General features: G+C 43.3%; 2 protein-coding genes across 2 annotated transcripts in view; both read left to right on the forward strand.

Annotated features, from left to right (window-relative positions):
* The window catches only part of UBE2G1 (ubiquitin conjugating enzyme E2 G1), a 92,000-nt gene extending 88,412 nt beyond the window's left edge, over positions 1 to 3,588 (forward strand). The window contains exon 6 of the mRNA XM_033090559.1: positions 583 to 3,588. The gene's annotated coding sequence lies outside the window, so the exon portion shown is untranslated. The remainder of the gene's footprint in view (positions 1 to 582) is intronic.
* Positions 3,589 to 8,397: 4,809 nt separating this feature from the next.
* ANKFY1 (ankyrin repeat and FYVE domain containing 1) overlaps positions 8,398 to 14,363 on the forward strand; it is an 83,705-nt gene continuing 77,739 nt past the window's right edge. The window contains exon 1 of the mRNA XM_033089461.1: positions 8,398 to 8,467. Within this exon, the coding sequence (XP_032945352.1) occupies positions 8,458 to 8,467 (10 nt within the window). The 5' untranslated portion in view covers positions 8,398 to 8,457. The remainder of the gene's footprint in view (positions 8,468 to 14,363) is intronic.

The following is a 14,363-nucleotide window of genomic DNA, read 5'->3' on the forward strand; positions in this document are numbered from 1 at the left end:
CAGGAGACCAGCAGATGCAAAATAATAGAAAACTGTAATTGTGGAGGGTCAGTTGTGGGAGGCTTCATGGAGAAAATGGGTTTGGACCTAATCTAGAAAGTTTGATAAAATTCAGTAAGTTGAGAAGTGTGGCAATCTTAAGTTGTTTCTCTGAATATCCTTAAATATTCATAAATTTCAAATCACTTGACTGTAGTTCTCCAAATCACAGTAGTTCTTCTGTTTTTAACTCCAGATATAAGTTGAAAGACATTTGGAGTGTTGAAAAATCTAAATTAAGGCTACACAATAGAACTTTCTACATTGATGGAAATGTTCTGTCCAATAGGGTAGTCAGTCACTAGCTATATCAAGCACTTGAAATGTGGCTAGTGTGACCGAGGAACTAAATTTAAAAAATCTTTTTTACTATTATTTAAATTTAAAATGAACTGGCCATATGTGGCTACCATATTGGACAAACACAAGTGAGCTTAAAATTAAGAATTTGTTTTTAAAGAAATAAGCATGTGGATAAAAATTTCTAATAAATTCTTTTGTAATTTATAAATGTATTCTATAATGCTGTTTGTTTTGTTGTAGGTCTCCAATTGAGAAACATGGCACTGTTTTTCCTGCACTCTACCCACCTTTTGCTGGACTTCTGTTGTAACAAGTTGGCAAACACTGGCTGGAACTGGGCTGCAATAAAACATGCCAGTATCAATGCTGACAAGAGCCTAACAAGTGCCAACTTACAGATGATTACGCAATTTGAATTCTAATGAACTGTTTTAACCTTCAGGAAGAATTGTAAAGACCTGTACATAGCACAACATGATCCGGATAATATATATACTGTTCATGTACATCCACACATACACCTTGTACCAAATAATGCTTTCTTGTAGTAGAATAAGAATCGTGTAAATTCTAAAAGATTTTAGCAGGTTTTCTTCCCCTACTCATTGTTTCTTATCAGTTTTAAAAGACTCCTTAAAGCATGTCAGATGAAAAGCAATTAGGATTAAAAGTTTCCATTTAATTTTCTTTAAACCATTGAGGCTTCATTAAACTCTTTTCACTTACTAAACTTTTGTATCTTCTTTGTTTGGACACAGTCCCCTTTGCGTTTATCTCTTCTATCTGCCAGAAAGTTTCCAAATCATTTAGTTCAAATACTGAAATACTTAATAAGCAACTACTTGATTTTTAATGATGACTTCAGAGGAGTGGTCATCACTAGGTGCTTTGTCCTTTTTGTATTCTAGTTGTACCCATCTCTTTGGATTGGATGTAGCAATAACATTTTTTGGCTGTTGAGAGCTCTTGAACTGTCATTATCCCTGAGAACTAAAAAGAGTTGGTTCTGAATTCAACACACCGAAATTTTCTCCAAACTATACAAAATTCTGATTTGGTTTTATTTTTGCCGTCCATTTACCTAATGTTAAGATTGGATGAATAAAGCATGCAGAGCTACAGGCTTTCTACTTCTGGGTTTGCTATGAAAGACGCTGTTTACCCTCATACCCTTCTTCTCAGCCCTTTTCATATTTCTTTGCCTCTATTCTTCTATACTGCAGATTTTTCTCACTATTGTACAAAGAAATTGCGATGTATATTTTCATGTAATTTGATTTTGGAATTCTGTCACCTTATGTAGTGAGTTCTTCCAAAATACAATTTTTTTCCAATAATTGTCAAGTTGTTGGCTTTTATTGTATTGAATGAAGGTTATAATACTGAATGCCAGAGAAGTGCAGTTTAGAAAAATCTCAGGTTGATTCCTTATGCAAACAAACTTTTAATACTTGAAAAATCACACAGCCGTGTCAGTATATGTATTGGGCTCTATCCAGATTCTTATGTGAATCTCAAAGCATTTACAGAGGTGTAAATGCTTTGCTATTTGACATACAGATTCTGTCACTGACATAGTGCACTTGGATTTTATTAATGTTTGAGCATATTTCATATCATAAGTTTTCTAAGACAACTTCAGGAAATGGTAAGGTGAGCATATGCAGTGCTAAAGGCAGGCCCAGATTCCTCTCTGGTGTGAGGTCGGGATTGGGAAGTGGTAGTCTTTGGCATATAAGGGATAGAATTTGAGACAGTACCAGGTGGGACATGGTGTTTAATTGTGAGAAGAGTGCATCTCTGTGGGGTTTGGAGAAATGCTTTGGCAAAAGCGTGAAAGGATTCCTGCAAGTAGCCTAGTCCTCTATGAATTTTGCATGTCCTTTTTAAAGCAGAAGTAAAATGGTTGAGGATGTAGTCACAATAGTGAATTTTCTAAATCCCAGGCTGTTCTCCACTCTGAAGCATTATAAAAACCCATAAATGTGTAATGACTGAATGTGAAAATTGTTTGATTTTATTCATTGTAGCCCAATTTTCTTCAAGAACTTTGTGACTTTTTTTTTCTCAAAGACTGTAAAAATTGTTGCCCCAAAGTACCAGTAGGCATACCTACCTGGGACTTTGAATGCAATCCTTTTACTCTTAAATCAGAAATTGTTCACATGGTGGTTGCTTGTACAGGCAAAATAGAATCTGAATGTTGCTCTCCTATTGTTAGCGATCTGTTGAGTTAAAACCTGGTGATTTGAATCTTCAAGGAGTAGCAAATGACCTAGGAACTCAGGGACAGCTATTCTTGAACTTTAAGCGCCACTTTAATGCAGTTACTTTGGTATAACCATGTGTTGTTTAGGGCTAGATCTCGGGGAGTGGAAGGGAGAGCCAGGAATGAGTGCACCTCTCCACACTCCTTTCCACCTGGTTCCCTTACTGTGCTACATATGGAAACACAGGCCTCGATAGATGCTTGGACTTCTTTTCCTCTGTCAGAGGTGTCATCTGTGCCTTTCCCAGTGTTCATCTGGCAGTGTGAATGTAAATGCCTCTACATTTGTTATTAAACCACACTCGGGTGACACTGATCCAGGTGGCTTTTGTCCCCCCAGTGCCTCATCATTAGTGTGAGGTGACTCCTCTCTGCTTTAGGAAAAGGATTTTTCTCCCTAACCTTGCGCCAACTGTTAACATCTACATAGTCTTATGGATTATAGGACTGTTGGCTGCTTCCTAAATTTATTCCAAGCTCTTGTCAAGGCTTGTAGATTTCAGTCTGCTCATAATGGGATGGATTAACGCAGTGGTTTTTTGGCCTCTTTGTGTGAGTTTAAAGTCCATACGAGGTTGGTTTCCTTGTCATTATAAGGTAATATCTCTGTGAGGTTATTCCACTAGTTCTGCGATCCCTTGGGTGTCATGGTCGCTTTCATGGCCTTCATTCTTGGTTGTGAAATTTTATATGCTCACTTACCCTCTACAAATCTGCCCATTTGGGGTTGTGGTGCCTGTGTATCTTTACCTGTCTGGTCTCCAGTTGGTGGAATTACCTTTTTTGTACTGCCACTTCTCAGCATCTTTGAAATTTGACATAATGTTGCTTCATTCCAGTTTTTTTTTTTTTAGTTCTGTAATTTGTTGATTGTATTTAACTATGTGAGTTCTGTTGTGATGTTTACTGTATTGTAAAGCACCTCTATCATGTGATGGGTGCTCTATAAATCAATAAATGATGACTTAGAGGCTGTATCATGAGCTATTTTGGTTTTAGGATGCAGGTCTCAAAAGCAAATGGTGGGATTCTTTCTCTATAAACAGCACATGATACCAAAGGGCCCACAGGGGAACCTTGATAAAGAGTTTTTGAAACTTCATTTAAAGAAGGAATCAGAGGATAGGAAGTTAACTTGACTTCCAACCTGATGTAATAGTTTTAAATTTTCCAGTATGGGGCCAAGCACCACTCTTTAATCAGAATTTTCTGTGATGCTGATTTAGAACCTAAATAAAATGATCACACATTAGAGCATTATTGAGGATTTTGTCTTTGGCTTACACTGGCTCTAACATAAAGATAAGCTAAAAGGTAAAGATTCTAGATGTGAACTGAAAGACATTTTCAGTTCAAATGTGAACTGAAAGCTCTCAGTCAGTCTTCTCAATCACCACTTGATCCCCTAAACTGATGGGCAAACTTGGCCCAAATAACTGCCCAAGATCACTTAGTTAGTGGTAAAAGAGTTAAGACTGAGCACTTTTTTTTCCTTAATAGGATGTCAATATCCAGCTTTTCACCCTGCATCCTTACATATAGTTCATATGGATATATGGTGTGACATGTTGAAAGCTTGTTTGTCTAGATACAAGTTGCCAGTGGCTATTAAAGCCTCTTCCTTACAAACTGTGAAAAGAACATGGAGCTAGACCTCTTAATCAGAGCTGAGTTAAAAACAAGAAAATCCTTGAGAGCAATTTGGAGATGATTGGGAGTCATTTTCAGAGTACAATTTGAAATATATTTGAAATAAAATTATAGAAGGGTCTAGATGATGTACCTGAACTTTAAATCAGTTTTATGCATAATCTACTCAAGGTATATAGCAAAAAGTTATTTGCATGCTGCTTCAAATGCAAATGAGGTTTTTGCTTGTGCCTGCTGTGTGTAAGGTAAGAGGCTTTGAGGAACGACCAGTTGATTTTCTCCCTTCCCCTCATAAGGATAGGGCTGTAACCACCTTATTAAATTTAAATTTTTCCTTTTCTGGAGGACTGCAAACCTCAACAGGATTCAGTTTGCAGAGCAAATTATTTCCAGGGTTAGGTATTTTTGGTTGTTCTGTTTCAGATGTGTGTAATCTGCCAACGTAGGATTAGGCTTTTTGGCTTGTTGAGTCAGCACGTCAACCTGAGCTGTAGTGAAATGATTAAAGAATTTTGAATCCTATTCACATAGGTGGAATAAACTGAAGGAGAAGAAAAAGGCTTTCACAAAAGGCAGCCAGAAAACATCTTAAGACAGGAGTTGCACAGGAAGGCATAGAGGAAAGATACTTGAATTTTTCCCTTCCCAGCAGTATCCGTTAGGAATAATAGCACTCGTGTGTTCATAGTGACATCTCATTTCAAATAAGCACCAGTTCTTACTTATTGAGCATCAGGTTCCTAGTATTCAGCTTCTACTTTGTGGCAGGCTTGTGCTAGGTTTCATAAAGGATCTAGCCAAATTCTTACAAGGATCCTCCAAAGTAGTAAGTTTCTCATGAGGAAACAGGTTCAGATGCATTTGGCACGATTGTAGAGCAAATAAATTTCACAGCCAGGATTCAGTCCCACAACCTTCCTTATATACTGGATGTCGTGAACCCTTAACCTCAGGAACATCTTTTCCAAGGTCACATAGAGAGTGGACATGTTCAGGCTGGTACTCGAACCCAATTAATTGGACCACCGATCCCCTCCCACCCTCCCTCCTTCAAATGGCACTGCCTCCCTGTGTTCTTAAGGCAGTCAGCATTTATCCCTTCCACAATTCATGTTCTCTGCCCGAGACAACTCCATACTAACTTTCTCTTAATCTAACAGCAAAATCTGAATTAGGTCTAAAATGAACCATGTTCTGAGGGCTCAGATTTTTCAAGATGTCTGTATTTCAGGTCATCTAATGTTGTAACTCCATCCAAGCCTGTTGGGTGTCGTAGTTCACTGAGCACTACAGATGCTTTACTTTATAGGCTTTACTAAGAAGTCGTCTGTAGCTCAGTGGATTCAAGCCATTAAGAGTCCACTCAGAAGACCAGGGTCCAGAGAGAGGGTTGTATGGAAGCCATTTCTAAAAGGAGTGCTTTCACCTCTGCTAGAGGGCTTCTTGAAAGTAGGTTTTGATGAGGAGATAGTCAATCCCTTGAGCTGGTTAAATAAATCCCTTAAGGTGAGTTCTCATTTGACTGTGGGCATGTAGTCAGAGCACATTGAAAGGGTACAAATTTATTCCTGCATGTCTGCCACCCTAAGGAAGAGGGTCTGACTCCCTGGTTCCCATCAAATTCTCAAAGGGGGTTGTGACCCCCTACATAATTAAGGACAATGGATTCTAGTCCAAATGCCTCTGAAATTGATGGAGAAGCTGAGAAAGCAGTTTAAAACTTGCAGGGACTTGCCCATAATCAACACAGCAAATCAGTTGCAGAGCCAAACTTGAACCCAGTTCTCTGGACTCCCAGTACAGCTCACAGAGGTAACAACACATCAAACATTCTCTATAGCTGCTGTATGCCAGGTGTTCGGCTGGTGCTGGTAAGGCAAAGATAAGTCACACGATGTAAATCCCGGCATCAGTTATGACACTACTTCCCAATCACTTTTACGTCATTTTTATGTTATGACCCAGAAAACATCTGTAGGGTACTCTTAAGATAAACAAACATGAGGCTGCTTATGGCCAGAGGAGACTGGCTTACCCGGCCACCCTGATGGCTCCAAGGGCTCACCATTTGGCACACCTAGAATCCATTCTTGACCGAGAAGCTTTAAGCTATGGCACCTCCGTTGAGCCTGGCAAGTACAGTGTGCCCTTCCCCTCCTTAGTCTAAGTGCTGCTTGCTCAACGCAGCTCCCCTAACCACCTCCCTGCCCAGACCTCCTTCACATCTTTAGTTTCCCACCACGAGAACATTTCCCTGAGTACACCATGGTTCTTACACATTTCAGTACCCTCTCCCCTTCCATATCCCAGGTGTTCCTCAGCCAGAATTACTTGTCCTCAAAATTTTAAGTCCATGACCTTACGTTTCCATGTTCTAAACTCCAAATTCTTTATCCACTTCACCTCACTACCCACTAATGCTTAATCTTGGCAGCACCTAAAACCTCTCTAATTTCAAATCCTTCTCATTTTCTGTTCTGATGCACCTCATCCTGTCCTCAGATCCTTCCTTCAACCTACCATCCCTCATTCTTAGCTCTTCTCCAAGGCCTTCACTTTGCCTGCAGTCCTTAAGTGTTGACGTTCCTAGGAATGGGTACATACAGCATTCTTTTGACTCTTTTTGAGTAAAAATCTTTTTTTCCCCCCAAGTCAAGTTGTTGTCCTTTTTGTCTTAGTTGTGGAGGGTGCAGCTCAGCTCCAGGTCCAGTTGCCGTTGCTAGTTGCACGGGGCACAGCCCACCATCCCTTGTGGGAGTCTAACCGCCAACCTTGTGGTTGAGAGGATGCGCTCCAATCAACTGAGCCATCCGGGAGCTCAGCGGCAGCTCAGCTCAAGGTGCCATGTTCAAAGTTGCAGTGGGTGCTGCCCACCATCCCTCGTGGGACTCCAGGAATCGAACCAGCAACCTTGTGGTTGAGAGCCCACTGGCCCATGTGGGAATCGAACCAGCAGCCTTTGGAGTTAGGAGCATGGAGCTCTAACCGCCTGAGCCACCGGGCCAGCCCGAGTAAAAATCTTTTTTGAAAGTTCTCATGCTATTCACTTATATTACTTTTTAGACCTCTTTTTGTGGTATTCGTCATCCCCACATTCCTGATAAAGATTTCAGCGTCTGGTTTATGGTCGGTCTCCTTTCCCTACCTCTAAACTCTAGTATCTAATTTTCCAAGCTTCACATTTCCAATTCACCTGTTGTATTCCACGGCCCTGTCCTGGACTTGATCATGTACTGCTACTTAACTTAGGAACTTCAGTTTGCCACCCTGACCACAGGGCTCTCACCACCTTGTTCATACTGAAGACATAATGTCTTCGATAGTACAGAGACTGCAGTTACATGACTCCTACCTCAGTCTTCACCCAGTCTGCACCTGAGCTGTATTCTTTACAGCATTCTCAATTTCTCTTTGGGAATAAATCCTAAACCCTGGGCAAATGCTAGAATCCGTATTCTCTGCTTCTGCAGCCAGATGGCTTGAGTTCTGCTAGAAAAAATAAATTAATACGTATGGGAGACACTTGATGCTAGGCCTTCCAACCTGAGTCCTCTCCCAAATTTTCTTCACTCTCTTCTGGTCCCCTTGCCTACGAACTTGGATCATAAAATTGATGTCATCAAGTAATCTTCCTGGATCTCTTTCCCCCCTTAACACCCATCTGCACGCGTGTTCTTGTGTCCTATTTAGTAAAATAACAGTGACCTGCCTCTAGTCTAAAATTAATCCCTTCTCCCGAATCCCTTCTGCTTTCAGGGCATCCCGCCTCCCCAGGGAACTTGAACCGTTGTCATTAGCCTTTTCCTGTTTTCCTCTTTTCTCTCAGCTTGTCACATCTTTACAAAGACCAACAACACTCCTTTCTAGACCCTCCCACGGCCAAGTTTTTCCAAAGCGCAGTCCACGCTCGTATGTCCATCCTTTTCACTGCCTTCCCCAAGGCGTGGACTATGCTAGAGCCCCGTCAGTGCCCGATCAGTCCCGAGCCTCGAAGGCACTCGGTGAAGAGAGCCGGGCTCTCGGTTCTTCCGGTGTCCGGCTACCCCCTTCGCTTTTCATTCACCGCTGTCGCCTAGTCCCGACTCCTCCCTTTGCCAGGCTTCCCAGGACTCTCGCGAGGTTTGGGGCCGCCGTTACGCACTGCCCCAGTCGAGCGGTGCACTTCTCGCGAGGCTGCAGACAGGGCCGGGCCCGACATGGCGGAAGGTAGGGTTTTTGTGGAGCCGCGCGGGAAGGCGCGGAGCTGTGGGGGCGCTGCTGGCTGGGCCAAGCAGCCCCGTGAGGGATCGGCCGGGCGTGGTCGCGTGGGGCACCGCGGGTCTCGCGAGCCTTCCTCTGCAGCCTCTGCCGGGCGGTGCGGGCCGGGGTCTTGAGCGCTATTCCTATGGCAACGCCCCTCCGGCGGTCCCGGACCCCACGGGACCGCGGCGGACTGCGGCGCGCGGTTCGGTGGTCCCGCGCCGGGACTGAGTGCAGCTGCCGGGATCCCGAGGGCGGCCGGGGAGGCTCCTTTGATTCCCGGCAGTGCTGGGACGGCGGGGGAAGTAACCCTTCTCCTTAGGAAATCGAAACTGCTGTCCTGGCACGTCCCGCGTCCGGAAGGGGTACATCCTTCGCCTGCGAAAGAGCTTGGGACTCCTCTCGGGATGAGGGGTCGGGGACAGCTAGAAATGTAACTGGCTAACGTGCCAAACGGGCGCTCACTGTACTCTCTGGACGCCCCAGCTGTCCCTGGATTCGGGCCGGCTGGGATTCTTTGCCCAGGTTTACAGATGTGGACTGGAGGAGGGGGTTTGCTTGGTAAGGGAGTGGGCCAAGGTCACACTGCGCCTAAGTGATGTGCTAACCGAGACCTCTGCTCGTTTGCCTCTCAGTCTATAGTCCTGAGCCTCTTTTCTGGTGCTGTCTTCACGAGACTGCAGGTAGACGCGGTTTGGTCTCTCAGATTCTGCCTCTCCTAACATAGCAGTATTAGAATCTTTCATTGTCAAAGCTTTATTTTGCAGGTGGGGGGAAAGAAGGCCCAGAAATGGGGAGTTACCTTCCAGAGACCCTACCGTGACTCTCTGAGACCTGGCCAGTGTGCTGCTGCTCCTATTTATTCATCCCATTATTGGAGGAAAATACTCCTTATTTGACTTAATGTTTGAGTGATAGCAAGGTGCTGGTCACGACCTGTTATATTGTTTGTTTGTTTGTTTTGGTCATACTGGTTTTGAGCTGTGTTTTGTCTCAACCTGTCGTGGATCTCAGATTTGGGCAGCACATGACAGTTGCAGGCTTTTCTCATTTGGATTAGACTTGTGAAAAACATTGTGAAGGAAGCCTGGCATGTGTGTTGTTTGCACTTTATAGATAAAGGAATTGAGGCCAAAGTTACAGAGATAGTTGGGATTGGCACCCAGTTTTTGTCTTTGCCCTTTCTACCATGTTAGACTCCTCTGGATGGGGAAAATCTCAGATGAATATTGAAGGAAAGCAGAGGAGGAATAAAAGGAACAGAAAGAAAGCTAAGGCCCCCATGAAGCTAGTTTTTTGGATAAATCACAGAATGTTGTATAATGTTGCTTAACCAGCAGGCAGCCTGCGAAATGGAGCTTGTTGCTAAGAGCAGGGAGGTTGGGATAGAAAGGTTCAGGGAGGCCTTAGGCGAGTTAATGGGTAGTCCAGCACTTTTACAGTAGGAAGAGAAGTGGAGTGTTTTGAGAGTACATTACCAAGGTTGAAATTGTGGAGGGCAGCTGGTTTTTCATTCAGTAGTTCTACAGAGCACCTGCTTCTGCTTTGCAGTCAGGTTCCAGCCCTGAGGAGCTCCTGCAGGTTCAGTATACTGAATGTTATTCTGCAAGCGCCTTGAGGTATGTGTTAGGCTGATCTTGAGAGACATCCAGCCATCGGAGTACACACTTTTCTTTTAAACAGAACACCCTTTTAGGGTTAAATTGACAAGGGAGGATAGTTGAGCACAGTCATGAGGTTCTGACTTCACACTTTTCTTTTACCTTTTTTGTGTCCCAATTTCCTGGCCTGTGTTCTGATTTCAACTCTTTAGAAACAATGTTGCAAACTTTGACTAGTAAGACTTGAGTGGAGCCTTCTAGTCCAGTTAGTTTATTAAACTGAAGGTGCTTATTATGCAAAGGAAGCCAGATTAACTAAAAATGCTTTGCAAGTGTGTTACTTGTTTAATGCTGTTTGTACTTTATCAGAATTTATCAGAGCCGGCTGCGGTTGTTCTGAGATAGTCATTTACAAAGAAACAAATAGCAAAATCTGTGTCATACAACGATTGGATTATCTGCAAGCACACTCTATGGGAACATCTCTGATGTTTTTGTTTGGTGGTATGAGTGTGTGAGCATGTGGAAATAACGCTTAGGAATAGTAAATAGAACCTGGAGAGACGGAGTATACCATAACTTCTTAATGTGACTTGCTTAGAAACCAAACTTCTTCCATCCATCCGTGAGTATTGGTTTGACCATACACGTTTAGCTCAAGTCTGTCCCCAAAATTAGTTTCCATCCTACATCTCTGCAGCTGTCCTACTAATCTAAGCTTCCTTCATCACTCAAAAAGTTCCTCCTACATGGAATTTCTGCTTTTACTTTTTCTCCTTAATTTTGCTTCCCCGCAGCCTGTTTTTATAGAGTTTCCAGTGTTCCTCTAAAACATAAATCAGATCCTGTCTTTCCCACTCTTCTTGATGTACCTACCCCTTCAGCTCCCCTCCCCACTCCTATGGCTCTCCATGATCTTAAAATACATTCCAAAGCCTTACAATGACTTTCAGCTCCCAGCAGAGTCTGACCCTTGGTTAACACCGTGACCTCCTTTTCTACTTCTCATTCATCGTGCGTTTGCCACAACTTCCTCGCTGTTCTTTGTACATTCCTGGTATGCTTCTACCTCTACTTCTTTGTCCTGGCAGGTTCTTTGGCCTGAAACAGTCTCAATTTGTCTACACAGCTAACCGACTGTTATTCAGGTGTCTGTTTCTCACCGCTTTAGAAATCTTTCCTAATTTTTTTTTTTTTTTTTAGTTCCCTTAGTGGAATATAAACCCCATGAGGGCAGAGACTTTCTGTTTTGTTCACTGCTGTATCTCTCAACTTAGAATTATGCCTATGGTTGAAGGAGCAGATGAATTTATTGAACATCATTTACCAGACATCAAGGAAAGTTGCTTGGATACATCCTTACTCTCTTGTCAAGTAAGCGGCTGGTCCAGCTGTTAATGTGCTTTGAGTAACAGAAGTCTGCTGGGAGCTGCCTAACCTACTTTTCATCCAGCCCATTTTAGTCTTAGCAGTTAAAGTATAATGCTTAAGAGCTGGGTCTCTGCAGTTGGACATGGATTTGAATCCTGGTTTTACTAAGCTGTGACCATAGGTAAGGCAGTTAATTGCTCTCTCAGTTTTCTCAGCTTTGAAAGAGGTATATTCTCTATCTCAAAGGTAACTGTGAAGATCAAGAGAAATAATACAAAAGAATGCTTTTAGCAACTATGCTAAAAAGTTGACATTTTAACCCTGGAAATGCAGTCTTTCTCCTAGACCCTTCTTAAACCACTCTCCCCTCCCTTCCCTTCCTCAGTAAAATTAAAGTGAAAATTGGAAAAAATGTAAATGGTATGTTTAAACAGAAAATAGATCATGGACTTTTATTAACTTACTGGAATTTGGTTAGGAAAATACTTTTGACAACAATTCAAGTAATAAGGTGAAGACATTCCATATCCAGACAATCACTGGCCAATACAGTAGCCACTAGCCACATACGGCTACTTAAATTTAATTAAAATGAAATAAAACTGAAAATTTAGTTGTGTAGTGAGAGTAGCGCAATTCCCAGTGCTCAATAGCTGTATGGTTAGTGGCTCCCATAGTAGCAGACAGCACAGATTGATGGAACACTGTCATCATTCCAGAAAGTTCTTTTGGACAGCCCTGTTCCAGAAAAATGCTTAAACAGTATAGTCTAGTAGAAATAGGGAAAGAAGAAACTTAATTTTCTTTGTGGTGTTGAAATTTATCTCTTCATTTATTATTTTATTCATCCAACAAATGTCCATTGCATATAGTCTGGAGACGTCTCAAGCACTTCCCTTTCTATACCACTTCTTTCTTTATTAGCTTTCTCCTTGAGGGTTTTTTTCACAAAGTTGATTCATTCACCGCAGTGACTGTTGATGTGCCAGACTAGAGCTAGAGAATCATGCTGAGATATGTAAGTTGCTGTAGTTGAGATCTTTTTTTTTACCCCCTTGTGCCTGCCCCCTGCACTCCGGTTCAAGCCGTTGTTTCTCAGTCTACTTGTATAGGACACAGCTCCCTGGCCCATGCTGGTGTTATGAGCCTTGCGCACTACCCCCCGGCTGAGGCAATCGGTCGGTTGGCCGCTCACAGTAGCCTGTGGCAGCCCGCGGCAGCCCACGGCAGCCCACGGCAGATGGCTGCTGGCCACTCACAGCAGCACACAGCAGCCAGCGGCAGCACTCAGCAGCCCACCCCAACCTCCAGCAGCTCAGGGCAGCCCAGCTCCAGGGAGAGCTGTTGTTCACAGTCTTAGCTGTAGAGGGCGCAGCTCACTGACCCATCTGGGAATTGAACCTGCGATCTCAGCGTTAGAAGCATGGCGCTCCAACCACCGGAGCCACCCAGCCTGTAGTTGAGATCTTATCATGACTTACAGTCATGCCTAACAGAATGAGAAATTATGTCCTCAGTATCTCTTGTTGATTCTGAGTAGGCCAGGGAACTAGGTATTTATTGAACTTCACCTAGTAAGGCACTGTGGGGCGGCGGATGGGATGACAACAGAACGGGGGTGGGGGGGGAGAAGTAGTGGCTGGTTAAAAAAGAATAGCCGGACCTGGAGCCTAGTCACAGGGAACTCGAAAGTCTAGGAGGGGAGATGGAAAGCGTGCATATAAGAAAGTATTGTTAGGTGGAAGGTGAAAAATGCTTAGAAGTTACTTTGAAGATTCAGCATAGGAAGAGATTTTTGTTTGTAATTTTGTAATTTTCTCAGATTTTGATCTCAGGGTATCTTCTTTATATTCTTAGATACAGTGTTTTTTCAGCTAGTCTTCAGACGGTTCTCCAGGTTGACTATTCCATAATTTAGTTGTATTTTTGATGTGGTTGTGGGAGGACGCAGGCATAGTATTGCCTGTCTACTCCACCATTTTGACCGGAACTCTCTGGAAGAGAGTTTTTAGAGAAGTAGTGGGGAGTGTATTTTAGGTGGTCCGGGAAGGCCTTTGCCTGAGAGAGTGCTTGAGATGGGCTTTGACAAATAGCTCTCTTTTGGACTTGGGGAGAGATGGCAGTGGGAAGAGGCCACTATTCTTGGTGGAAAGAATAGTGGGACATGAAGTTGGAAAAATATGTCCAGGGCCAATTATGAAGGGATTGGTTAAGCACTTGGATTTATTCTGTGGGCCATGGAATGAGGCTACTAACAGGTGTCAGCCAAGGTAGTGACATGACTAGACTTGTCTGAGGCACGTTCACCTGGTTACAGGGCAGAGGATGGATTTGGGAGGAAGGGAGGCGGGCGAGGAGGCTGTAGCAGCTGATGGTGAGTCCTTGGGTAAGGGGCTGAGGGCTGGTGAGGAGTGATACGGGGGAGACTAGAGAAGGTATGAAAGACAACACTTATAGCCTGTTTGCATGTTGACAGGAGAGAGAAATCAAATAGGACTCAAGGGTCCTAGGTCTGGATCACTCAGGTACTGGCTAGACTCAACAGGAAGTGGGGGAACGGATTTGAGGACAAATGTGCTGACCTCAGTTTGGGGCATAGTTTGCCATGCTTGATATACGAGACCTTCAGGTGGTTATGACTTAGCAGGCAGGCAGTTGGAAGCATCTCCTGTCACTAGCTTTGTGGTGAAAATGAGCTAATGTTTGTTGAGCATCTCCTGTGCAGCCAGCCCTGTGATCAGTGCCATATAGAGTGAGGTTATGACAGATGTGTAAGTGACACCACTGACTTGCAGACAAGACTTAACAGAGTTGAATGACATTCCGGAAAAATGTAGTTCATTCGTTAGGGGCAAGCTGCTATGCTAGGGATGACAAAATGAGCAAGGCAC

The sequence above is a fragment of the Rhinolophus ferrumequinum genome, chromosome 21 (genome assembly GCF_004115265.2).
Source record: "Rhinolophus ferrumequinum isolate MPI-CBG mRhiFer1 chromosome 21, mRhiFer1_v1.p, whole genome shotgun sequence".
NCBI lineage: Eukaryota > Metazoa > Chordata > Mammalia > Chiroptera > Rhinolophidae > Rhinolophus > Rhinolophus ferrumequinum.